The sequence below is a fragment of the Phoca vitulina genome, unplaced genomic scaffold (genome assembly GCF_004348235.1).
Source record: "Phoca vitulina isolate PV1807 unplaced genomic scaffold, GSC_HSeal_1.0 scaffold2, whole genome shotgun sequence".
In the NCBI taxonomy this organism is placed as follows: Eukaryota; Metazoa; Chordata; class Mammalia; order Carnivora; family Phocidae; genus Phoca; species Phoca vitulina.
In genome coordinates this window covers 44,241,668-44,267,152 of record NW_022589705.1, presented here as the reverse complement: position 1 = coordinate 44,267,152, position 25,485 = coordinate 44,241,668, and the positions used below count along the sequence as shown (strand labels likewise).

The 25,485-nt window shown below is 37.9% G+C and overlaps 1 protein-coding gene across 2 annotated transcripts; it reads left to right on the top strand.

The window, feature by feature from the left end:
* The first annotated feature begins 1,600 nt into the window (after positions 1-1,600).
* On the top strand, positions 1,601-25,485 carry CTH (cystathionine gamma-lyase). Of its 2 annotated transcripts, XM_032426140.1 has the most exons (12): positions 1,601-1,949; positions 5,136-5,217; positions 6,982-7,077; positions 8,841-8,950; positions 10,986-11,117; positions 15,172-15,229; positions 15,696-15,773; positions 17,122-17,274; positions 18,811-18,932; positions 20,137-20,189; positions 24,080-24,218; positions 24,888-25,485. In XM_032426140.1, exons 1-12 carry the CDS (start codon positions 1,782-1,784, stop codon positions 24,912-24,914), a joined length of 1,218 nt encoding a protein of 405 aa, XP_032282031.1. In that variant the 5' UTR covers positions 1,601-1,781; the 3' UTR covers positions 24,915-25,485. The 2 variants fall into 2 exon arrangements, with proteins under 2 accessions (XP_032282031.1, XP_032282039.1); XM_032426148.1 differs by lacking the exon at positions 5,136-5,217 and having other exon boundaries at positions 1,782-1,949.

Below are 25,485 nucleotides of genomic sequence, written 5' to 3'. Positions count from 1 at the left end.
GTAAAATTGCTGAGTCATAGGAATCCTCAATACATAATATTAACCTACCATCTAATAAAGTCTCCTCGATTTATAAGAGTAAAAAAGGGTAGAATTTAAAGCATTTATATTGGTGCTTTCTTTTAAAGAATCCTTTATTACAGTAACACTAAATAAAATATCCATATTTATACAACTCAGGTTTTGCTCACAAATATTAGAAGGTACTGTTTTAGACCCTCCTGGTCCCCAAACATATCACATAAAAACATACATATGTACAGTTACATATACGTCTTGAGATGAGTTGCAGTTGACATGTTATATTTTAAATAGAAAAAATTAAATATATATTAATATCTATCAGTGTTTTGGAGTCTATCCATTTCTTCCCCCAGGCATACAAATTTTGCTCGGCCTCTAAAAGCTCACAGGCCCTTAGGCACTGCTTCTCTAGTGCTTAATGGCCAAGTGAAGCCTGAAGCTAATTTGAAAAGCAAATGCCACAGTCCTTAAAATTTTAAGAACTGTTCATTCCATATTCTCCTCTTTCTTAACTGGTTCATTAGTTTCAGATCTTTAGCTAATACTTTGCAGGAACAGAAATATTCCTAAATTCCCTAGTCCTAGAAAATAGTCACGATAGTAAGTAGGTCAAATCTGTATTGTTTAGGGAACAAGGAGATTTTTGTTGTTTGTTTAAAAGAAGTAATCCTTCAAAGTAGGGCTCTGGGTGCAGGTGAGTGGTAAATCGTCACACGGACTGCTTCCTTTTTCCTACAAAAATGTTGCTGTCAATTGTGCAACAACGAAGGCATTTTGTGTAAGGATTTGAGGCTCCAATAAGGTGTTGTTGTTGTTGTTGTTGTTGTTGTTGTTTGGGGGGGGGTTTAAGCCATACAATCTTTTTCATCAGGGAGAGCTTCTCCGGGTACTTCAAAAAGAAGATAATGATGCTCGAAAGCTCAAATTTGAATGGCTCTTAAGCTGCCAGAGTTCTGATTAGAGATCTTCACTACAGTTGCTTCGCCATTACTTAAGAAAAATATGACCCTCACTCAGGTTTCAATTATCGCAAGTACTGGGTCATTACAGAGTTCAGTGTACCTTAAAGGGCAGGCCGCCGCAGTTAATGAGAATCCAAGCTGCAAATTTGGCAGGTTGTGCCTCGGTTTTCGTACGTCTCCACTTCGTTGCTTGCGTCGGTCAGCACCGCCCTCAGGACAAAAGGGGCTGGGGGTAGGGGTCAGGGACACTGGGGACAGTAAGAGGAGGCTATTTGTGTGGCCTGTTACAAGGTTACTCGGTTTCAACACCAAGCCCGCCTTTCTCCATGTCTCAGGCGAGCCTCCGGCCTGAGGTCACACAGACGCCCGGGTGGCTCACTGGAGCCAGCATGGCAGCCTCCCCCAGGCCCCGACTCAGGAATTTCGCCGGTAGGGAACAACACCAAGCGGACACACAGACTCCCGCTCTGCTCCACTTTCTGCACCGGGAAGGGCGGTCCCAGCGACGCTCCAGGCAACGCCTCCGCTTCCGGCCAATGAGGAACGGGGGTCGCGTCGGGGCCTTCGCTCATTGGGTCTCGCTGGTTCCGCCTGCGGTGAACGCGCACCACACGGCCGGCTACTAGAGTCCGAGCCACTGAGTCCCAGAGTCAGGCTTTTGTCCGCTCCCCGTCATCAGCCCGCCTTGTCTTTAGCTCCGGTTCTCCTGATTCTTGTGTCTCAAGCCCTGTCGCACCAGTTTTCTGGTTTTATCTTCCTTGCTCTTTTTTCTCTTTCCCTCCTTCGCAGCTCAGCATGCAGGAAAAAGACGCCTCCCCGTATGGTTTCCAGCCTCGCTTCCAGCATTTCGCCACGCAGGCCATCCATGTGGGCCAGGAACCGGAGCAATGGACCTCCCAGGCTGTAGTGCCCCCCATCTCACTGTCCACCACGTTCAAGCAAGAGGCTCCCGGCCAGCACTCGGTGAGCTGGGGCTGGCTGGGAAGGTGGGGGGTGGGGCTGGGTTGGGCGGGTAAAGAGAGATGTCTTATATATAAAAAGCCATGCAGGTAATTTATAAAATGCTTTATACATCAGGAAGGCACCCGAATGGATGTTTACTACACCCGTAATCTTCCTTGTACTAAATCTTTGTATTCGCTGGTCCAGTGATCACATTTCTTTTGATAAGCAGAACTGGAAGGAACAGTTTGTCCAACTTGCCATATAGATTTGAACTGAAATTCATGTAATTTTGGCAAATTTGCAGTTCAAAACTGAGGGTCATAACTCTGTTGAATTACCTTTAGCAGCAAAAATTATAAAGACATGTAGAGAGTCAACTGAAAAAAACCCACAAACCCTCAGGGTCTGATAACTCACCTAGAATCAAGATCATGCCCAGTGGCTGTATTGTTACTAAAAGTGATTTACTTACTATGGGCTAGATACAGACTTACAGGTAGTATGTCAGATGTATTACAAGTATGGTCTGGGATCCTCACAACAACCCTAGTCTGGACTAGGTTCTCATTTTTCTTATGGAAAAAAAAAAAACAAAACAGATTTAGGAATATTAAGTAACTAGCCTAAGGCCACATGGCTAGTAAATAGTGTAGCTGGGATTCTAACCCTGCTCTAGAACCCTACTCTTAGGTATTAGGCTACACTCTGCTATACTCCAATAATACTAGTAACAATCTAACCCATTGCATCATTTAAGCAGTGTGGCTTAGTGATTAAGAGCACAAATCACCTAGTCAGAGGGGCTAGGTTTGAATTCTGACACCACCTCCTCTGATCTGGGTGACCTTGTGCAAGTTGCTTAACCTATCCCAGCCTCAGGTTAATCGTGAGTAAATGGGGTTCACCAGTACCTACCACACAAATTGTTGATATATATGTTAAGCTTTATGGTACATTATAATTGCTTAGTAGTTTGGTATTTCACAGTGTTCACATTTACACTTTTTCCATTTGATCCTCACAACAACCAGGTCAGAGGGCAGGACAGGTATTACATACTTTTTATACAAAAGGAACTGACCTAGAGTTAGATAATTGCAAGTTTTTGATAGAGCAGTCTTTGTTAATCCCTTTTGGTAACACACTGATGGGATCTTGGAGTATTTCAAAGTTGCTGAGCTTTTAAGGAAATCAGTTCAATAAACTTTGTAGGTCCAAAGCTTTGATTAGACTTCAAAAACCTCTTTAGTGTGTTGTTATATAAGTCTAGGAAAATTCTTTTAAACATAGCCCTTTGTTTTGTGAGGTACAGTTCTTTTTTTTTTTAATTAAAAAAAATTTTTTTTAATTAAAAAAAAATTTTTTTTTATTATGTTATGTTAGTCACCATACCTTACATCATTAGTTTTTGATGTAGTGTTCCATGATTCATTGTTTGCATATAACACCCAGTGCTCCATCACCGGGCTAACCCATCCCCCCACCCCCCCCAAAAAACCTGTGAGGTACAGTTCTAAAGGGCATTTTTACAACTGGTTTAGGATGCTTCTAGCTACTGTATTTTGGAATCAAAACGTGTACACAATCTGTTTTCCAAGCTTGCAGTCTGTTGCTGGTGTAGGGTTTTGTGAACATGTGACTGTCCAAGCTTTAGCTCTTGGTATAAAAGTTAACCATTTAACCAGATAATAGTAATTAAATATTTTCAGAGAGCCAACCGGGGTGGTAAAATCTACAAATACCAGACACCTCTTAGTACCTTTAAGAACTCAGTGAAGAGCACTAAAGAAAATCTGAGGAGCTGAAGAGAAGCATCTATTTCTCCTATTCCATTTGGAAAGCTATTGAATGGGCGAGAGGGTGGGAGTTTGCCACTGAAATATGCCTCGCCCCCACCCCAAAGTTAAATCTCTGCAGTGAATAATTATGGAGACATGGGTACATCTCTGTGGCAGTAGCCACATGAATCCAAACAGATTTTTTTCTGTCTGGGGAATACAGGTCACATCAAGGAGGTGATGGTGAGGGAGGGATGAGGATATCCTGGAACCCTATAAAATATGTCTACTCAGTTTGTCAAAAACAAGGAAACAAAGCAACCAAACTTAAAATATACATATTTTGGTAATATATATATTACTAATACTAGGAGCTCCTAAATCAGAAACAATGTAAAAAGTGGTTGTTGTGTTTTGTTATGTGCTATATGAGGCATGGAGAGAAAATTATAGCATTTTCAGTCAATGAATACTGGTTCTGACGTTCCCTATAATCTTTGGCTTCACTTTCCTAAAAGCTGCCCATGAGTACTAAATAAAATGAATGAATACTCCTAGTATGGTAAAGGTAAAAAGAGCAAATTTTAAGAAATTGTGCGTAGCCACTTTGCCAAGAATTACTGTGTGCTTTTTGTTACTTTTGTAGAGCCAAGATCTGAACTTTGAGCATTTGTAGGATCTGTTCGTAGTTTCCTATAGGATGCTAAACAGGACTTGTATCACTTATTTCTTAGGAAATGAAATACAGGTTAGAAGTAAGTTTACTCTGCAGGCTCTGGTGATTCCCTTTTCCTGATGTCCCCAGATGAATGGATAAAGATGAGTTGAACATAATAATAATGCTAATAATAAAAACAACTGTTTCTGTAGTAGTTAGCATGTACCAGGCACCATGTAGAGAATTTATATACATTGTATAATATTATCACCACAACAATTTTGCAAATTAGTTTTTTGTATTTTATTCCCATTTTATAGGTACTGAGATGGACTTTAGGAAAGGTTAAGTAACTTACCTATTTGGCATACAGCTCATAAGGGACAGCTGTAGAATTCTAATCCAGTTTGGTGGACTTCAGAACCTTTCACACCACTGCAGCCACAATATTGTTAAGCTCCTATTTAGTTATTTATTTTAAAGATGTTATTTATTTGAGAGAGAGCAGGTGCAAAGAGAGAGCACGAGCAGGGGCAAGGGGCAGAGGGAGAGGGAGAAGCAGGCTCCCCGCTGAACAAGGAGCCTGGGACTCTATCCCAGGATCCTGGGAAGGCAGACATGTTAAGCTTCTATTTAATGGCAAGACATGTCTTAACTGAATAATAGAAAATCATCATCGTAGGATGAACCCCTAATTGTGGAGGTGTCTCTGTTAGGACTCTGATAAATAAACTTAAATCTCTTAGGATAAACTCTTCTATTCTTCAGGGTTTTGAATATAGCCGTTCCGGAAACCCCACCAGGAATTGCTTGGAAAAAGCAGTGGCAGCACTGGATGGGGCCAAGTACAGTAAGTGATTTCCATTTCAAAGTTTGTAAGTGTAGAACGCATTCTTACATGTATAGACAAAATCATAGAGGCACAGAATTTAGAATTGGAAAGGAGTAAGGATTAGCTAGTTCAAAACTTTTATTTTACTAAGATATTGAGTTTTTTGTCCAAGGTCCCATAGATGGCGTAATATGCATATGTGTAATTATTAGGTAAAAATAGAAGCAAAATGGCAGAATTTGCCAGTTAGTATTCATGTGAATGCACTTTTCATCTGAAGGTGTCAGTATAAATAGATAAATATTAACTGAGTTTTGTAACACTACCTCTGAGAATACAAACTTTCTGATATTCTGGTTCATTCACCTGATAATGCTTAAAAACAACACCAGCAAACATTTACCTGGTGCCCTTGATAATATGCTCTCAGAGATTAGGGATTAACTCCTTGAATCTTTTTTCATGAAGGGAGTGGATTACTATTAAATCATCTTTGTATTTTTTATATGAATGATACTGAATGAGGACAGAATAGTGAAGAAAAAATGAGTCTTACGAGTTTTCTCATAGCAAGAGTGCCGGGGTTAGAAATGTTAATGTGGGTTTTTGGGGGTTTGGGGAGTTTTGTCTTTTGTTTTGGATGAGGGGAGTTCTTTCTGAACACTAAACTTCTGTAATTTAGTACTGTACAGGGAACATTATTTCCTGCAGGAGGGTAAAGCCTGAGTATTCATATGGCAGACATTTTTTTCAAGTGGGCTCCAGAAAGCACAGTTGTTTTTAACTGGGTTTAAATTTTAGCCTTCTCGGGGCGCCTGGGTGGCTCAGTCATTAAGCGTCTGCCTTCAGCTCAGGTCATGATCCCAGGGTCCTGGGATAGAGTCCCGCATGAGGCTCCTTGCTCAGTGGGGGAGTCTGCTTCTCCTTCTGACCCTCCCCCCTCTCATGCTCTCTCTCTCTAAAGTAAATAGATACAATCTTTAAAAATGAAGTTTATCCTTCTATATGAATTCACCATTGGACTACAGATGTGCTGAGTAGAGAACTGTAATTCTAACCTAAACTTTTCTGAAAAGATTTTATAAGAATTACATTTTTCAAGTTAATTGAATTATCCCTTCTACCAGTCACAGGTGATTTTTATCATTAAGGTGATGCATTGATATTTTGTCAGGATATTTTCTTTTATAGTGTTTAATGTACACAATGTCAGGTTTTTTTTTTTTTTTTTTAATTGTTTTCATTATTTTTGTCCTACGTGAGATTTCGGGATCATATTTATTTAAAGGAGATTCCACACTTAAAATTTTTTAAAAACAAAATTTTTCAAATTTGCCAGACACATCTCAGGTCTGATTTTGAGTTTTGTTAAAATATTTGCTCAATTGGATATCCTTATAGTTAATGAGTGAATCATACCTTAGCTCTGTTCCTCAGGTTTGAAACTTTTTTTAGAGCTTGTCGTTTTTAAACTGTAATTTAATTGGCAGTTGGCCTTTAATCTCAGAATTTTGTAAAGAATTATTTCTTTGAAGTGTTTCAGAGAAATGTTACCACCAAAGCAGAATTGTATATTTTTTCTCCTAAAGATATTTTAATTTTGAAACAGAAAGGGGGAATTGGCAATTGTATTTTCATCAGGGGACTTCTTGTGACTGTAGTGACTGCTGTCCTTATATGAGCAGAGAGAAGAACATAAAGTAATGCAAGGAAATATTGTAGGTGTTTTTCAACCCAGAGGTTTGACTTTTTCGGCTTACCCTAATTTGGCTTTTATTTTAGGTTTGGCCTTTGCTTCAGGTTTAGCTGCCACTGTGACTATTACCCATCTCTTAAAAGCAGGAGACCAAATTATTTGTATGGATGATGTGTATGGAGGTAGGTGGCCTCTCTCATGCATGTTGTGTCAGCTGATATTTTAAAGACAGTAAAGTGGGTCCTGAATTATATTAACAATGTTACTAGGATTATTGATCATTTATTATCCTTTAAAGGTGTGATGGACACCTCCGTGTTGACCCAGACTTGGTAAAGGAAGAGCATAAACATTTAGGGTCTATGCTCTGGAACTGCTTGTAAGAGAGATTGTTTAATAATAATTTTATTTAAACTGCTGGAATGAGGATGTTGGACCTGATCAACTTTCAGATCTATTCTACTCAGAGAAGATAGTGTTTAAAGAGAGAGTGTTCTAGTGTTACTTAAAATTTTTGCCTGCAGTGAAGATGAACTATAACCCAGTTCACGCTCAAAGAGCTTGCCTCTACCCACCCCTCTATCTCCCCCACATATTTATACACTTGGGGTTTTAGGGAACCTTTGGAAAATCTGTTGAAAATATGGACCCCTTCCCCCCAAAGGTGGAAAAGTGTGCTTAAGACTACACCCAATGTTTATCATTTTAATTTTAGGGTAAAGGGGTTTCACTCCTTGAAGTCCATCATGGATCCAAATTTAAGAACTTCCATTCTAAACAGTTTAAATGCAAGTTATTTAAAGTGGTGAGTAGGAAGGTAAAGAAGACAGGTTGCCCTTACCTTTAAGCAAGACTGATTTTTATGATCAAAACAATAGCAAAAAGTTTTGTAAATATATGTGTGTGTATATATATATATTCCAAATGCTTCCAAATAATTAAAATGTGATTTCTAGAATATTATCATTTTATCTATCTCCTATTAACAAAAAGTTAAATGTATGTAAGAGACTTTCAGTAATCATATTAACCCTCTTAGAAATTTGCAGAGTGCTTCGTATTTATCATTGTTTCCTATGATAGTTTGTTGAATAGAAATAGCACACCTTTAGTTACTTTTATAGTGCATTATAAAAACCTCATGGCACACATAGATACAAAATCTTGAAAATTGCTATTGATTTTTACAATTCTTTACATTCTTTTTCAATCTTCTATTATCTAGGGTCAGTCTATACAGCATCAAAAGTTCAGTGTATCTTTGATCATAGAGTATTTTTCCTTTTTCTTTTCTGGTTTTTTTTTTTTTTTGGTGGGCTATCAATAAGAGCAATTTTTCCTTGAAATTTGCCTATGTAAAAATCAAATCCAGAACAGTGTTTATAAGAGAAATTATTCTAAGTTGAATGATTTATCTTTTTCACCATAAAACTGTAGTTGTTTAATTTGTATTGCCTCATTTATCTATTAAAGCTTTAGAACCACATAACAAAAAGATTGAGAGAGTACAAAGAATAATAACCAGCTTTTTTCTATTGCGAAAGTATAATCAGACTAAAAATTTATTTTGAACATTGGTTCATTTATTTTAAATTTGAGTACTAGGAAGAAATTGTTAAAAAATATATTGATGTTTCAGGGAGCATGCCACTTACTGTTTAAAGAGTAGAAATTATATGTTTTCAGAAATATTTCTGCTTCATGTCATTTAGTGTGGATATCAAGTGTGTTTTATTTGACTCTTTAACTTTCAGTTTAAAATCCAAGCCTTATATTCTTTACTATACAAGATATCCAAATGGTTTAACCAAAGTACATTTGCTGTTAGTTGTTCTTTTATTGGTGATTGACACTTCCTTATATTTTTAAAGTATTTAAACCAATGAGGAGTGAACATTTCTCAGTACAGTGTCCTCTCCATTTTGCTGATTCTTTTCTGCCTCAGGTACAAACAGGTACTTCAGGCAGGTGGCAACTGAATTTGGATTAAAGATTTCTTTTGTTGATTGTTCCAAAACCAAATTGCTAGAGGCAGCCATTACACCAGAAACCAAGGTAACTCAGTTTTCAGTTTTGTCTGTTTTCTGTGTGCTGTTTTGTTTTTATCATTTTGTTTACTAGAAGACATAATTTAAATTTGAATAACAAATTTTATTAGAAGCCATTGGAAACCATCAAGTTTAATATAGGTCTGGCTTCTCCAGAATATTCTCGCATAATGGTTAGGTACGTGAATTCCACGGCAGGATCCAAGTTCTAATTCTGTGTCATAGTTGGTGTATTATCATGGGCAAATTATTTAACCAAAGTCTCAATTTCTTCATCTGCAAGATGGGGATAATTGCATCTGCTTTATAGAAAGGTGGTTGTGTAAATTAGATGAGATAAGGCATATGAAATGCTCAGTGCAGTACCCAACACATAATAACTGAAAAAAATTTGTTGGCAAAAGCATACAATTATGTACTGCATTACCAAACTGGTATTGCTAACCGAGGTCATCACAGAGATTGGGTTGCAGGAAAGGAAGCTTACCAAGACCCCAGACCCTAAGCATACTGGCTTTTTAAGAATTTTAAGCGATACTTCAACAAAATAATAGTTACAAGTAGAGAATGGGCCACAAGCAATCTTTAGCCTCCATCCTGGGAAGCTTGCATGCCACCGGAAGGTGTTTTGTGCCTGAGTGAATGGCATATGTGATATTCTTTCTTGGGCCTCATTTAAATTCTGCATGGGTAAAAGAAGGACCAATGTCTTTTATAAGTCAGCCTTTTCCAACTTTTTGCTAATGATTAAAAGGTTTGAATTGTACTCAAGATTATGTTGCAGGGAATGCTAAAAAATGAAAACCTTTTCTCACACAAATGATTACTTTGAAGATTAGCACAGGGGTGAGCTTTGAGTGATTAAGGTTTGTTTTCAAAGGAACTTGTTTTTTATCTTGCTTAGGAGAAAAGATACTTATTAAAATAGCTGGTCTGAGTCTAAGGGAGGAAAGCAAATTGTGAGTATGTTAATTCTTGTCAACAGAACTTTATGTAGTGGCTCTTTACTGACTTGAATTAATACATTTTTTTCCCCCTGAAATATCTGCCTCATCATATGAAGTAGATTTTTTAAGTCCCTGCAAAATCAACTTTGTATTTATTATTTTTATTTTAATTACTTTTTATTATGAATATGAATAATGGATTCTTACCAGAAATGATTTTTTACAGATTTTTAAAATAATCATTTCTTGTAGAATTTGCATTATTTTAATTACCTTATCTTTTCTACTGTAAGAGTCTAGAGTAGGAAGAATATTAAACTAGATATCTTGCTCATTTATATATTAATAAAGAATCATTAACCCTTTTAAAAAGAAAGCTATAGGTAATGTCATTCAGTACAGTGGCATCTTGTTTAACAAACAGAAATTTCTTCTTTTCTTTGGTCTTCTCAGTCACTGTCAAGCCTCTACTTTGTGCCTGATTTGTGCTAGGTTTTGGGATATGATACTGTCTCCTTAAATGAGCTGTGACCAGGTTTTCTGTTGTGTGTAACTTCTCTCCTGCACTTTAAAACCCATGCTCTTCAAGTTCTGGGTACTTATTTTTATAGTTTCTCATGCATCTGGCGTTTTTAAAGTTAACATTTAGCATATGTTTGGCATTGTAGGGATAATTCTCTTTAATGAAGATTCTAGGCTATGATCTTAATGTTCTATATTATTTACCTTTGAGAACAAAATTCCTAGACACTGAATTATATCTTTGAAATCCATCCTCTTTTTAATGGAATGTAATTACAATAATTAACTTGAGCAGTTTTCTTCTTATACGTAACATTATTTCATTTGATCTTTATAACAATTCTATGAAATATTATCAACCCTATTGTACAGATGTAAAATTTGAGGAATATGGAGGGTAAGTTACTTAATTATGACCTCTCAGAAATTAATGGGGGCTAGGATTCAGATTCAACCCTTGCAACTTCATCACCCACATTCTTCAGTGTAGTCTGCCAGATGGTTACAATATATGAGACATATATTGGTGCAGTGTATTTTTATAAACTATTATCATCTATTGAATTGTTTCAGCTTGTTTGGATTGAAACCCCCACAAACCCTAGCTTGAAGATGATTGACATTGAAGCCTGTGCACATACTGTCCATAAACATGGTGACATCATTTTGGTCGTGGATAACACTTTCATGTCAGCCTATTTCCAGGTAAATGAAAATGATTTTTTTGGCATGATTAGTAGACTACAGATACCTGTAACTAGGAAAGGAAAGACTTGTTTGCATTAAAATCATTATCAAACTCATGGAATCTAATCATAGATATTGATTAGACAAAGAATTAAAATTGGACCTTTTCTACCATTAGCTAATATCTTTTCAACCAACCCTAGGTTCATATCCATTATGGGACTTTGTGTGTTTTAAATGTTGTCTTAATTAAAGTTTTTAAGTTCTCTCAGGATGTGTAAACTCTCTGAAGAGCTGGCCTTATTATGTGATTTTATCTGTCAGTGCTTTATAAATAGTAGCTTTATAAATAGTAGGGACTTTAATGTTTATGTGCTGGTTATAAATCAGTTATGTTGTTTTTATATATATGGTGTGACTGAAAAACATATATGTTATATATTTAATGCATATATGTTATATATTTAATGCATATATATTTATTTTAAAATATATTAATATATGCTATTAAATTATTAAAATATATAATTAAACCTGGCTAACCTTCCAAATAAAAGGAAAACAAAAGCTATACTGCATGACATCTCAGTGTATGTCATACTTATTATTTCTCCACTTTCCTCCTTTCTGGTTTCTCGTCCCTCAGTGCCCCATGGACTATGCCCAGCTCTCTCTAGCTTTACCTTGTTTGTATTTCTACTCCCTGTTTCACATTGTAGCTATAAGTACCAAGTCCTTTATAGTGCTCCTTTTAAACTATCTCTTTTCCTACCTACTCCTCTACATACATCTCTTCCCACCTCAAAACCTCCCATTCATCCTCCATTCCTTTTCTTCTTTCTCTTACTTTTTTCCAGATGCTTCTTTCTATTTTGTTCCTTTTGGTAGATCATCTAAGGATTGCTCTATAATTGATTAGCTGTCTGCCCTTTCCCCACATGTTCTCTCTCTCTTTCCTCCAAGTAGCCCAATCTGTTTCCTTTCCTTGTTAGGAGCTTACCTTCTCCTCGCTGTTTCCTTCCTGCTTGTACTTTATGATCCTTCTTATTACACTTCCTGTACTTTACCTGTATCCTGCAGAGTTCCTGAAAGCCCAGCTCATTTTCTGCTACTCTTAAATTAGGCAGATGTTGATAGCTCATTTGTTTATATTTCCCCCCCTTTTGTTTTGGGTCCCTGCAATTGGCACAGGCTGCTGCCTTAGTTTGTATAAATCTGTTCTTCACCTTCTTCCATTTTATTGAGAAGACACTACCAGGTTTTATTTCGTTTTCCTCAAACACATTTCCTCGCTACGTTCCATTTGGACAGCTTCATGGGCCACCTACCTTTGGCTCACGATATATCTTTGGCTGCTTCTTACATCCACTAAAGCAGTCTATTTCCAAGTGAAAATCTCCTGGCATCATCTGTTTGTCTCAGGTAATTTTCACTCTTGGGTTCATTATCCAACTCCTTATCCCATATACCACTTGCGCTAAAGGCCAGTTAACACAGCATAGGGTTGCTCTAGCTGAGTCACAGTGAGTCCTGTATATTCCCAAAGAGATTGCATGCATTGTTTTAGCTTGGGCCTGCCCAGATTACTCATCAGGCCTGGCCCTTTTTTTTCCCCCTGTTACTGTCACTAAAATAGGTCCAGTTTTTCTACCTTTCTGAAGCCCACATCACATTTCCGCATACCAGGGACTGCAGTTTGCTTCCTTTCAATCTGCATTCATTCCAGTTGAGTTAATCAGAATCATGTTGTCCCTAAGTGGCCACATGTATTAGTTCTATACAGTAGATCTTCTGAAAAGGTCCTCTCATTATTTTACCCTCAGGAAAACTGGATACAGTCTCTTTCTTCCCTGCCTTTTGTCTTCTGGATCTTCTATAAAATATGTCACAAAAGGCAAAATGGACATACCATCGTAAAGTTTCAGAGTTTGAGAGTAGAACCTCTCGATTTACATAATTTAGATGTGAGTGCTACTTCTACCAGCTTTTTAATCTGAATGATCTGTTTCGATTTTCTTTTCTTTTTTCTTTCTTCCTTCCTTCTTTTCTTTCTTTCTTTCTTTCTTTCTTTCTTTCTTTCTTTCTTTCTTTCTTTCTTTCTTTCTTTCTTTCTTCTTTCTTTTTCCTTCCTTCCTTCCTTCCTTCTTTTCTTTCTTTCTCTCTTTCCTTCCTTCCTTCCTTCTTTCTTTCTTTCTTTCTTTCTTTCCTTCCTTCCTTCCTTCTTTTCTTTTTCTTTCTTTCTCTCTCCCTCCCTCCCTCCCCTCCTTCCTTCCTTCCTTTCTTTCTTCCTTCCTTCTTTTCTTTCTTTCTTTCTTTCTTTCTTTCTTTCTTTCCTTCCTTCCTTCCTTCTTTTCTTTCGTTCTTTCTTTCTTTCTTTCTTTCCTTCCTTCCTTCTTTTTTTTTCTTTCTCTTTCTTTCTTTCTTTCTTTCTTTCTTTCTTTCTTTCTTTCTTTCTTTCTTTCTTTCCTTCCTTCCTTCCTTCTTTTCTTTCTTTCTTTCTTTCTTTCTTTCTTTCTTTCTTTCTTTCTTTCTTTCTTCTTTCTTTCTTTCTTTCTTTCTTTCTTTCTTTTTCTTTCCTTCCTTCCTTCCTTTTCTTTCTTTCTTTCTTTTCTTTTCTTTCTTTCTTTCTTGCAAGCTGGGGGAGGGGGGGCAGAGGGAGAGGGAGAGAATCTTAAGCAGGCTCCATGCCCAGTGCAGAGCCTGACATGGAGCTCGATCTCACCAGTTGAGTTATGACCTGAGCCGAAATCAAGAGTCAGATGCTTAACCAACTGAGCCACTCAGGCACCACTGTTTTGTTTTTCTTCGTCCCTCTTCTTCATCTGTACAATGAGAATCTTAAAGTACTGATTTTATTGAGTTAGGTAAAATATTTTGTATAGTGCTTCCCTGGGATATGTAAAGAATTTAACATGGTTCTCAGCACATAATGATATCAATAGATGTTAGTTATTTGTTTTCATTTTTCCTTTTCTTTTGACCACAGAGTTTACAGAATGTTAGCATTGGAAGAGACGTCATCTAGTTTGACTCCATCACTTTGGAGATGCGCAAACACCTATGTAGAGAGTGCTTTGAGTAATACCTGACTTAAAACATCCTATTTTTGAAACACCCCAAATGAAAAGTCCTATAGCCCCTTATACTAACACCTTCCAAAGACGAAACAACTGGTGAGGTCAAAAGAGACACACACACACACACACACACACACACACACACACATACACACACACACACAGGTACTCTTTTAAAGAAAATGTAAATAGGCTTCTGGCTGGGGGTCAGTAGAGCATGTGACTCTTGATCTCAGGGCTGTGATTTCAAGCCTTGTGGTGGGCACAGAGCTTACTTTAAAAAAAAAAGAAAATGTAAATAGAAAGATGTTGGTAATATATATTTTTTAGTGAATAGTTGATTATAACTTTAATTCTCACTATAAACAAAGACGTTTTAAGACTAAAGGATTGATTTGCAGGAAAATTGGGTGAGGGAAAACAATCCAAAGAAATTTCTTCCTAAGTGACTTTATACTTGGCAAAACTAGTATAATAAAAGAGTAATTATGAAAAAAAAAGAGTAATTAAGAGTCAAGATGATGGCACATCAAGCGAATAATCACAGCATACATTATCAGGTTTTAATGATCAAAAATCTAAGCATGTTATATACTCACTTGACATAATAATTGCTAAATATTTATGTCTACTACTTCATGTGTTTACTGAGTCATAAAATGCCAGCATCTCTGCATTGTAAAATTTAGTAAGTACACTTAGGACCAGCCAGCAAATCCTCTAAAGAAACAAGTTCAGGAGACCTGTTGACCAGATTTTACCTGCTATTTCCAGAAAATTTGTGCTTTTGGATTGAATACTGGGTCCAGTGCTTTGCATTTTTATTTGGGCAGGGGGAGGGGAAAGATACCATGAGAAATCCTGGAAAATTTTAAGATGCGTGTATTTTTGAAAAGTTAGAAAAGGAATGAAATTTATAATAGCAAATAGGCATGTAATGAAGCATATTTTCAAGTGAATTACCATTTAAAATGAAAATCTTTTGTTCCTTTCAGCGGCCTTTGGCTCTGGGAGCTGATATTTGTATGTATTCAGCAACGAAATATATGAATGGTAAGACATACATAGTCTACACTTTGAGTGTTCCTTTCCATGGATAGATGAAAATACCACAGGGCTTGATATTTTGATCCTTTTTCTTCTATTATTCAGGTTTTCTCTGTGACTCATGTAGAAAGTAAAAAATTTATACTTTGGTTAAATATGGGATTTCATTTATAGCAGACAAAACTATGCTCATGACTTATGAACAGGATTAAAATTTACCAAAAAAGGTTATAGTTTTATTCTACTGACAGCTTAAAAAGAAACATTTTAATTTTTATATGATTTTTATTTCATTGTTATAGGTATAGGTGTATATATTTGGTACTATCAAATTGAATACAGTTTATTTAAACTTATTTTATAGGGCTTTTTCCCAGAGAGTTTTTTTCAAGTGAAAGTTACATTGTAGAAATTTTAGAATGAAGAATAAACATACATTGTTTTTAACCTAAAGGTTTTTATTTTGTTTTAGGCCACAGTGATGTCGTAATGGGCTTAGTGTCTCTTAATTCTGAGAGCCTCCATAATAGGCTCCGTTTCTTACAAAACTGTAAGTATTAAAAAGTCCAAGAATTCGCCTTATTCTCTCAGAGGGACTACATTTGATATTTGTAGTTCCACTAAATGCTGTGAAGTAATAGCATTCTACTAAATTAGGAAGAAATGAGGAATGGAGGAGAAAGATTCTGGTTTTTAAAGGAAAGTAGAAAAATTAGGATATAAAAATATAATTGGGACATAACAGGGCTTTACAACATGACTCAAGGGATGAATTTTGTTATTTTTCAAATCCATGTTGATTTTGACCATAATTGGGTAAAGCCCAAGTGAATTTTTAGTTTTCAGACTGACTAGATTTTTTTTCTTTAGATAAAACATTTGGAATGATGGCTTTCTTATACTCCACCTTTTATATCTGGAATGGTGGTTAACTTTAACTAGCACTTAATATATAAACTTATATTTTTCAACAGATGTCTAAACACCATTTCCTGTTTAGATAGTTTAGTTATCTCAAGTATGGGTAAGGATTTATTTGAAGGTGCTTAGTTTAACCATTGTGATTTGACAGATAAGATACAAACATAATTAGGAATAAAATAAATAAGTATTAAATAAATAAAGGGATGCCTGGGTGGCTCAGTCAGTTAAGCGACTGCCTTCAGGTCATGATCTCAGGGTCCTGGGATTGAGCCCCTCATTGGGCTCCCTGCTCGGCAGGAGGCCTGCTTCTCCCTCTCCCACTCCCCTTGCTTGTGTTCCCTCTCTTGCTGTCTCTCTCTCTGTCAAATAAATAAATAAAATCTTTAAAAAAATAAAATAAAATAAGTAAAAAAATAAATAAAAGAAATAAGCATTAAAGTAAAAAAAAAAAAAAAAAGAGGCACCAAGGAGGAAAACCAAAACTTACTGCTTGATAAATTCCTTTTATTTATAAAACGTTGAGGTGAGGTACACACCTTGGAGGCATAGTAACTCCTAGGCTGCTTTAGACAAAAGCTAAATAGAATGTTGGTAGAACTTTCAGTAACAATAGGAGCTGAATGCTGTTTTTTCTACGTGTTCAAAGAAATACGAGGTTCAACTATGTGCAGTGTGTCATTGAATGGAAATCATAGAAAGGACTATTTATGTTCATGTTTGAAATGTTCATACTGTGTTCATGTTTAGTTTGCAGGATCTTCATTTCCCCTCTCATTTTAAAGCCCATTCTTTGAGCGTACTATTTAGGCTTCATTCTTATGCTTCTGATTTGATATATTAATTTCTCCCCTAAAACTCAAACATTGGCCTCTGTAGCTCGTTTCTCAGAGTCACTATAATGAAAAAGAGAGTGAGAGAATCTTCTGGGTCTCTCCCCCCCTTTCATACTAACCCAGCATATGTTCATTTTGCAGCTCTTGGAGCAGTTCCATCCCCTGTTGACTGTTACCTCTGCAATCGAGGTCTGAAGACTCTACAGGTCCGAATGGAGAAGCATTTCGAAAATGGAATGGCAGTTGCCCAGTTTCTGGAATCTAATCCTTGGGTAGAAAAGGTTATTTATCCTGGTATGTTGATATGATTTCTTTTCTTTTCTTTCTTTCTTTCTTTTTTTTTTTTTTTAAGATTTACTTCTTTATTTGAGAGACAGCGTGTGCAAGTTGGGGGGAGGGGCAAAGGGAGAGGTGAGAGAGAATATCCAGCAGACTCCTCGCGGAGCCCAGAGCCAATGCAGAGCTCTATCTCACAACCCTGAGATCATGACCTGAGCCGAAATCAGGAGTCAGACGCTCAACCGACTGATGCACCCAGGTGCCCCAATGTTGTATGATTTCTAAGAACATATGCTTACACTAGGATTTTATGGGTTATCCTAAGTATCTGTGTATGACACCTGTTGTAAGGTAGCTGCTTTCATGTATTTTTATGTTGTTTATATATTATTGGACACTACTGTATGTCAGGCTCTGTGGGGGGTTTGGTGGCGAAGATAGACAGTGGTCTGTGTCCTTGTGTTGCCTCTGATCTAGTGGTTGCTTTGATGTTAGGAAATTGATTTTACGCATGAGATGTTCCTGCCATGGTCTTTAGCTTGAAGGCTTGTATTTACCTGTTCCAGGATTGCAACATTGTACTTTCCAGTTGATTTGCTTATAGTCTTTTCAGTCTGCCATTCTTCATTAGCTCTTTTATCTGATTTAGGTTGGGCCTGGATACTCATCAAATTGAGACTTACTACTTACGCAGCAAAATTCCCCTGAAGCTGTCTTACTTCCTTTCCAAATTTTTTCACCTCTGCCAACTCATGTGGAGTTAGCAGACTTATATATTACTCTTTGAATTTATTTTGCCAATCTTTTAAATTGTGGTGTGGTCTTAAATAAATAGTTACTTTGAACCCTTTGAGGTTTTAGCCACGTGGTCTTGGTGGACAGGAGAATTAAGCTTGATTCCTGTCCTCAGGGAATTTAGATAAGCCAAGACAGAACTACATATGAGATTAAATGCCTTATATGTCCCCTAGGTAAAGAGCTGTTGACTGGTATGTATTTTGAATGGAGGGAGGGAGAAGAGTTTTGGCCTGTGCCTTGAATGGGAAGCATTTGTTAGAAGGGCATGGACAGACATTCCAATTCATTCAACAAATGTTTATTAATTGCCCATGATGGAGCAAGCTTTGAACTAGGACCTGGGATCCAATTATTAACAAAAGAAATGGATTTCTCCACATGGAGCTAGTCTGGTGGATAAGACAGATGTTAAACAAGAAATTACAGAATGACCTAATTAATAGAGGGGCTGGGGCAGTCAGCGGGGAGGATGTTCTGGGTTAAAGGGACAGCTTGTACACAGGTCCTGAGATGACAAAAAGTGCAGTACTGCTAGTGTAAGGAAAGTTGATGTAGCTCGAGCATGGAGAGGGTAGAAGAGATAGGTCAGAATGAAGCTAGAGGCCAGAACACGTTGTCAGATGTGGACGTGGTGTAAAGCTCATCATTATTAGGCTTATTTGCAGTTTGCTTTAAGCAAACAGTGAATTTTTTCATTCTGAAATTACATGTTTGACTCTAAAATAAGACTTTTATTGTGCCTCATGATCACAGGGCTGCCCTCTCATCCTCAGCATGAGCTGGCGAAGCGTCAGTGCACAGGTTGCCCGGGGATGATCACCTTCTATATTAAGGGCACTCTTCAGCATGCTCAGACGTTTCTCAAGAACCTCAAGGTAAACTTTCAAACGAGGTTTTTTTAAATCGTCGAGGCAGATTCCAGCAGTTCATGATCTCTCCTTTCCACCCAACTCAGATTCACGTCTTTGGACATGCAGGTCACACCCACAGACCTCTTTCTCATGAAATGCTTTGGGTTGGAAAACGACTTTGGTGCAGTAGCAGACATCTGAATATGTTTGTTTACTGAACTCTCCGGACACGGCCATCAGTTTGAGAGAGACGGAATGTCCCGATGCATTGGTTTTAGATTTGTTGAAAATCGAACCCCTTTTCCAAATGAAATGTTATGTGAAACTTCCAAGTAATGTGTGGCTAGTGCACGGCACAAAGGCCTCCCTGAAATCCAGCCTAGGAGTGGCTTTCCAGACCTGTGCCTCCCAGGGTGCATCTGCCTGGGGTGAAGGAAGGGAGGCCTTTGTCTGATGTTTCACGCTGCCAGGAGGCTCTCAGGGCCCCCGGGAGAGAGACCTCTGTAACTCCATACACTGGGCTTTCAGAGCTCATGCAACAGGCTGAGTTCTAAATACTGAGGTCTAATGCATAGGCTGCTGCCAGATTAGTCAGCGTCCACTGGTATCTAAAAGTTGTACTAAAAGCAGAAAGATAGTGTATATTTAATTAAATACCGTTGTAAGAGTAATTTTAAAATATTTGTAAAATTTTGACACTGTAACACTAAATAACAAAAACAGGTTTTTTTTTTTTCCTATTCCAGGAGGGAGTTAAATGGATGTATTAATTTAGTAAGTGATAGATTTTAACAAGTAAGTGTGTATGTATTAATTTAGTAAGTGATTAATTTTAACAAGTGTGTATAACTTGGTAGACTTTAGAGATTTATATTTAAAGGGTAACCACAGAGCTAGGTCTCAAACGTAATAATGCTGAGGTTTTAGGGCTCGTGTTAGTTAAGTATCACTTAAGTAGAGGGCCAAATCCGGAAGGTAGGAGAGATTCACCTTCCTCAACTTGTAATGTTTTAAAAGTTGGTACCTCGTATGTCTAATCGGTGCCATCAGTGTTACGGATTTTATTTTCATTTTTTCTCTGGGCTTCTTGCCCAAATTGTACTTTTTTTTCATAGTCACCACCATTTCTCACCCTGTGTCCAGGGCCATTTTGTTAAAAACATTTAGTTTTGTATTTTTGTATTTTTACGTTAGTGAATTATCTAAATGAATGTTTTCTTTGCCGTAGTTATTTACTCTGGCTGAGAGCTTGGGAGGATACGAAAGTCTTGCTGAGCTTCCGTGAGTATATTTCCGTTTTTCTCAGTGTTTTAACTTTGGTAACATCAGGAGTAATTCAAGACATTTGACAATAAGAATAGCATCGAGCTATTTAATCAGAATGGACCCAGTAGAATGGGGACCCTGATAAAAATCTCAGCTGTATGTGTCCTCCCCAATTTTGCTTCCTTCCGTTCTGCCTGAAGGCGATTCCAGCAGTGTTGTAGTTTAGGATTTCTGACCTTTGACGCGGGGCTACTTGTTCTATCCCACTCTGCCCTGGAAGGGGGGTTGGAGGCTTTTATGAGATGGGCTGATTTCAAGGCTTCTTAGAAATGGATGAAATACTTCCACGCCCTTGACAGTCAGAGATGCCACCAAATCCGTTTATTTTCTGTTCTCTGGATAAACCTTGAATGGCTTCGTGTTATCTGCAAGATAAACCCAAAATCTACCTTGGTATTCCTGATCCAATCAGTTCATCTAATTGTATCAAAGCACCAGAGGATGTTAGAACATGCAGCCTGAGATCAGGGATCCAATAGCTTATTTTATAGATAAGGAAACAAAGATTCAGAAAGTTTTGCTGATTACTCAGATGTCACATAGGAATCTGTTAGCAACTTCACTCTTGAGGCTTTGCATAGAAACAATGAGAGGAGGCAAAAGCAGCCCGAATCTGGATTTGAGACCTACTCCACCAGTTACTCACCTCCAGCTTCAGTTTTTTCATCCATAAAATGGGATTAGTAATTAAAATAACAATGATCATTTATTGATTACCTGTCCCACCCAGCATTCCAGAGCTGTAGCCTGATTTTATCGGATGTTACTCTGCTCATGTATTTTAAGTATTGCACTGGTAATGAACATCATTACCTAATAACTTTCAAGAGTACTAAATGCACCCGGCATGTTGCTGTGTTTTAATTTTCATACACATTTCTGGAATAACTGTTCTGGAGGCACTATGTTAAGGGGTGTCAGGGATTACCACAATTTAGGCACATTTGCCATCCTCTCCATGGTAATTTGCAGCTTCTTGGAAGAGTCAGGCAGTTTCACATAAAGTTAAAGAAAAAAAATGTATGATACCCAAAGAATACTCAAATAATTAAGATAACACAAATAGGTTTTTGTGAGTCTTTTAAGAAGATGCCTGCTAGTAAGTCTGGATGCACAAGAGGGCACACTCAGCATATGAAATTGGGTTATTTTTCATAGTCATAAAATGTGTATTACTTTAAGGCTCTCTTAAGAATCGACACCTCCTGATTTCTTCAGGGATTTGGTTTAAAGTTGCTTGGCCCTCAGATGTACCAGCCAGCTAGGCCATCATCCCAATGCCTGCCAGTGGACGAGTGAATTTAGGTCAGGGCTTGTCTGTTCTTGCCTCATTCTGTGACTCCCAACCGCTGCAACGAGTACAGAATTGCAATAGGGGAGGGAGGGAGCAGAGCCAATGTGCGCTGGATTGGTCTTCCAGCCTGACGACGCATATTAACTCCGCAACCTCAGAAAAGTTACTTATGTTCTCTCAGTCTGTTTCCTCGGTTGTAAAATGTGGATAACACTGTACTCAGCTCTTAGGGTTGTTATGAGAACATGGGGGAAAAATATCCCTAAGCCAGTGCCTTGATTCATACTAAGGGCCCAATAAATGTTAATTATTATTAGGAATTATTATGTTTTATTAGGCATCTAATACACTCCAGGTACTTGCAAATGCTTTATATATGTTCCTTCCATTAATGACTGTGATAAACTTTTGGGATAGGACTTATATCCAACTTCTATTCATTTAAAAGAAAATGAATTAATGCACACAAATGACCTAGTAGTGTACCTGCCTCATGGTAGGCCTATAATAAGTGATGGCTATTGTTATGATTTTAGATAAAGAAATTGATTGTGAGGACAGGTAACTTCTACCAGCCCACACAGCAAGTGTGTGAAGGGGCTGATTCACGTACAGGTCTATTGGTCTCACAGGCCTAAATTCCTATTTTTATATGTATACTCTCTTTTGAGGAATTAAAAGCCTGAAAAGGCAGAACATTTTTTATTTTATTTTATATATTTTTAAAAGATTTTATTTATTTATTTGAGAGAGAGCACAAGTGGGGTAAGGAGCAGAGGGAGAAGCAGACTCGAGCAGGGTGAGGGTCAGAGAGGGAGGGAGAAGCAGGGAGCCCAATGCGGGGCTCCATCCCGGGACTCCAGGACCATGACCTGAGCTGAAGGCAGACACCCAACTGACTGAGCCACCCAGGCACCCAAGGCAGAACATTTTTTTTTTTTAATTATGTTATGTTAGTCACCATACAATACATCATTAGTTTTTGATGTGGTGATCCACGATCCATTGTTTTCGTGTAACACCCAGTGCTCCATGCAGTACGTGCCCTCCTTAATACCCATCACCGGGCTAACCCATCCCCCCACCCCCCTCCCCTCTAAAACCCTGTTTGTTTCTCAGAGTCCATAGTCTCTCATAGTTCATCTCTCCCTTCGATTCCCCCCTTTCAGTTTTCCCTTCCTTCTCCTAATATCCTCCATGCTATTCCTTATGTTCCACAAATAAGTGAAACCATATGATAATTGACTTTCTCTGCTTGACTTATTTCACTTAACATAATCTCCTCCAGTCCCATCCATGTTGATGTAAAAGTTGGGTATTCATCCTTTCTGATGGCTGAGTAATCTTCCCTTGTATATATGGACCACATCTTCCTTATCCATTCATCTGTTGAAGTGCATCTCAGCTCTTTCCACAGTTTGGCTATTGCGGACATTGCTGCTATGAACATTGGGGTGCATATGGCCCTTCTTTTCACTACATCTGTGTCTTTGGTGTAAATACCCAGGAGTGCAGTTGCTGGGTCATAGGGTACCCAAGGCAGAACATTTTAAGGAGGATGTTGGCATATACCACTTCAGTAGCATGATAAAAGAAGATACTCACAAAATGTTGACCACATCTGAGATTTTCTCTCCATGGATCTGAAGTGAGATAGGACAGAGCAACTTAGGCATTGATTTTGCGGGTAGTGTGCCCAGAAAGGATAAGTGTTGGTAGCAGTGTATGTATGTAGGGCTCAGTGAGACTATAAGCCTCTCCTCCATGGTGCCTCAGCCTCAGCCCGCACAGTTTTCTGCCTCCTCTCAACTCTGGCAGTCCTTGCTGTCCATTCTTGTTTGGCATGTACTGTAGACTATTCTGTTCTGTGAATTGTCATAGACTTTGGCTTCTGCTTCGTCATGTAGGGCCGAGACAAATATCTCGTTTTTCTTGGTTTCCCAGTTCTTACTGTAGTGCCTGACCCACAGTAGGTGCTTTACCTTTCTATCATGTTAATGATGATGAGTTGCTAGCTAATTTTGAAAATCCTTCCAGGCCTCTACACTCATGGGTTATGTGCTGGAATTCCTAATGCTCGCTGGTTGCCACTGGTGTTGTTCCTGGGTTATCTTTCCCTGATCTGCCTCACAAGGTGCCATTCTGGATTAATCCATTGATTGGGAGGGAATTAATTCTGGCTGGCTCTTGGTCCAGCAGGCCTTTTATAAGTCCAGCTGGTTGGTCATGGAGTATATGATTGTTGGCCAAAGCTTCCTTCAGGCAGATGTTAAAATCCACAGCTAGAGGCTATCTTTTTCCCTCCTGCCTGGGAGTGCTTGATTGGCACATTCAGTGTTTGGATTAAGTATATTGATGGTATAGAAAGGATAAAAGATCTTACAATAATGATCAGAAAAGGTAATTTTCATAATGCCTTATTTTTTTGCCTGTGAAAAATTACAGGCATATGAAGAATTTGATATTTACAAAAGAAAAAAATTGAAAATAATTGCAGTTTATGAGACAGATACAATATAGTTATCAAAAAATTGCTCATTCTTTCTTTTAGGGCAATCATGACCCATGCATCAGTACCTAAGAGTGACCGAGATGTCCTTGGAATAAGTGACACACTGATTCGACTCTCTGTGGGCTTAGAGGATAAAAAAGACCTACTCGAAGATCTAGGTCAAGCTTTGAAGGCAGCAGTAAGTTTAATTATTTTGGTGTGTTTGTGGGCTTAATCTTGGGGGTGGTGGTCATTCTTTCATTTTTTATAAAGATTTATTTATTTATTAGAGAGAGAATGCAGAGGGAAGGGGCAGAGGGAGATGGAGAGAGAGAATCTCAAGCAGACTCCCTGCCGAGCACAGAGCCTGACTTGGGGCTTAATCCTATGACCCTGAGATCATGACCTGAGCCAAAATCAAAAGTCAGACACTTGGGATGACTGGGTGGCTCAGTTGGTTAAGTGTCTGCCTTCGGCTCAGGTCATGGTCCCAGGGTCCTGGGATCGAGTCCCGCGTTGGACTCCCTGCTCGGTAAGGAGCCTGCTTCTCCCTCTCCCACTCCCCCTACTTGTGTTCCCTTTCTCTCTCTAACAAATAAATAAATAAAATCTTTAAAAAAAAAAAAAGTTACTCAGCCAACTGAGCCACCCAGGCGCCCTGGTGGTTACTTTTTTTAGAGTGGCCTCACTGTGAATTCTGAAGGTTTCCTCTTCTCTTCCTATGATAGACAGGCTGTATAAATGTGCAAGGAACTCAGCTGAAGTGCAGATTTAAAAAATGGTCGTATTCAGAAAAGAGTCCTTGGAAGAAGTGAAGTCGTTGCCTGCAGTTTTAATAACATATTTTTCTTGTGCACCTTTAATACAGCACTCTCCAAATGCAGGTCGTAACTAGCATTCCAGAACTGCTAGTAGAAGTCGCTTCCTGAGAAGATCAACTCTTCGTAATTGAATGGACCATTAATGAGCCTTTGCAGAATTTTCAAGTGAAAATTTTAAGGCACCTCATTACCTTTCAGAGCTGTAACCTTCCAGGGATCATCCTTATTAAAAACAGTTTCCTCTTTCCCTTATTGTAATTGACAGGTCAATTCTGTTAATATCTTTTATTAATTTTGGTATCCATTTGCCTCTGAAGGAGGTGGGATTTGTGCTGCTTTTTGGGATTGTGATCTTTTTTCATAGCTTAAGATTTATATTGATCATGTTTACAATAGAATGATAATTCATTTTTTATGTTTTTCTGAAGAATTTAAATTATTAAATGAATGTTCTTAAATCAAGTGTGATTTTTGCATATTGTTGAAAACAGCACTCAAAGCAGTGGTTTACACATAATTATCATAAACCAAAAATCAAATACTTGAAAAGCCTACTGTGAAATTCTGCTGATATAAGGTTGTACTTACTATTTAAAAAAATAAATAAATAAATCTAATTACCAAATGTATCCCATTGTGATATTC

What these genes read in the sequence shown, in the direction of transcription:
- CTH (XM_032426140.1), top strand. Translation starts at nt 1,782, where the DNA reads ATGCAGGAAAAAGACGCCTCCCCGTATGGTTTCCAGCCTCGCTTCCAG. An exon ending in TATGGATGATGTGTATGGAG is followed by an intron (nt 7,078 to 8,840) that starts GTAGGTGGCCTC and finishes TTTCTGCCTCAG; the next exon opens with GTACAAACAGGTACTTCAGG. An exon ending in GTCAAGCTTTGAAGGCAGCA is followed by an intron (nt 24,219 to 24,887) that starts GTAAGTTTAATT and finishes CCTTTAATACAG; the next exon opens with CACTCTCCAAATGCAGGTCG.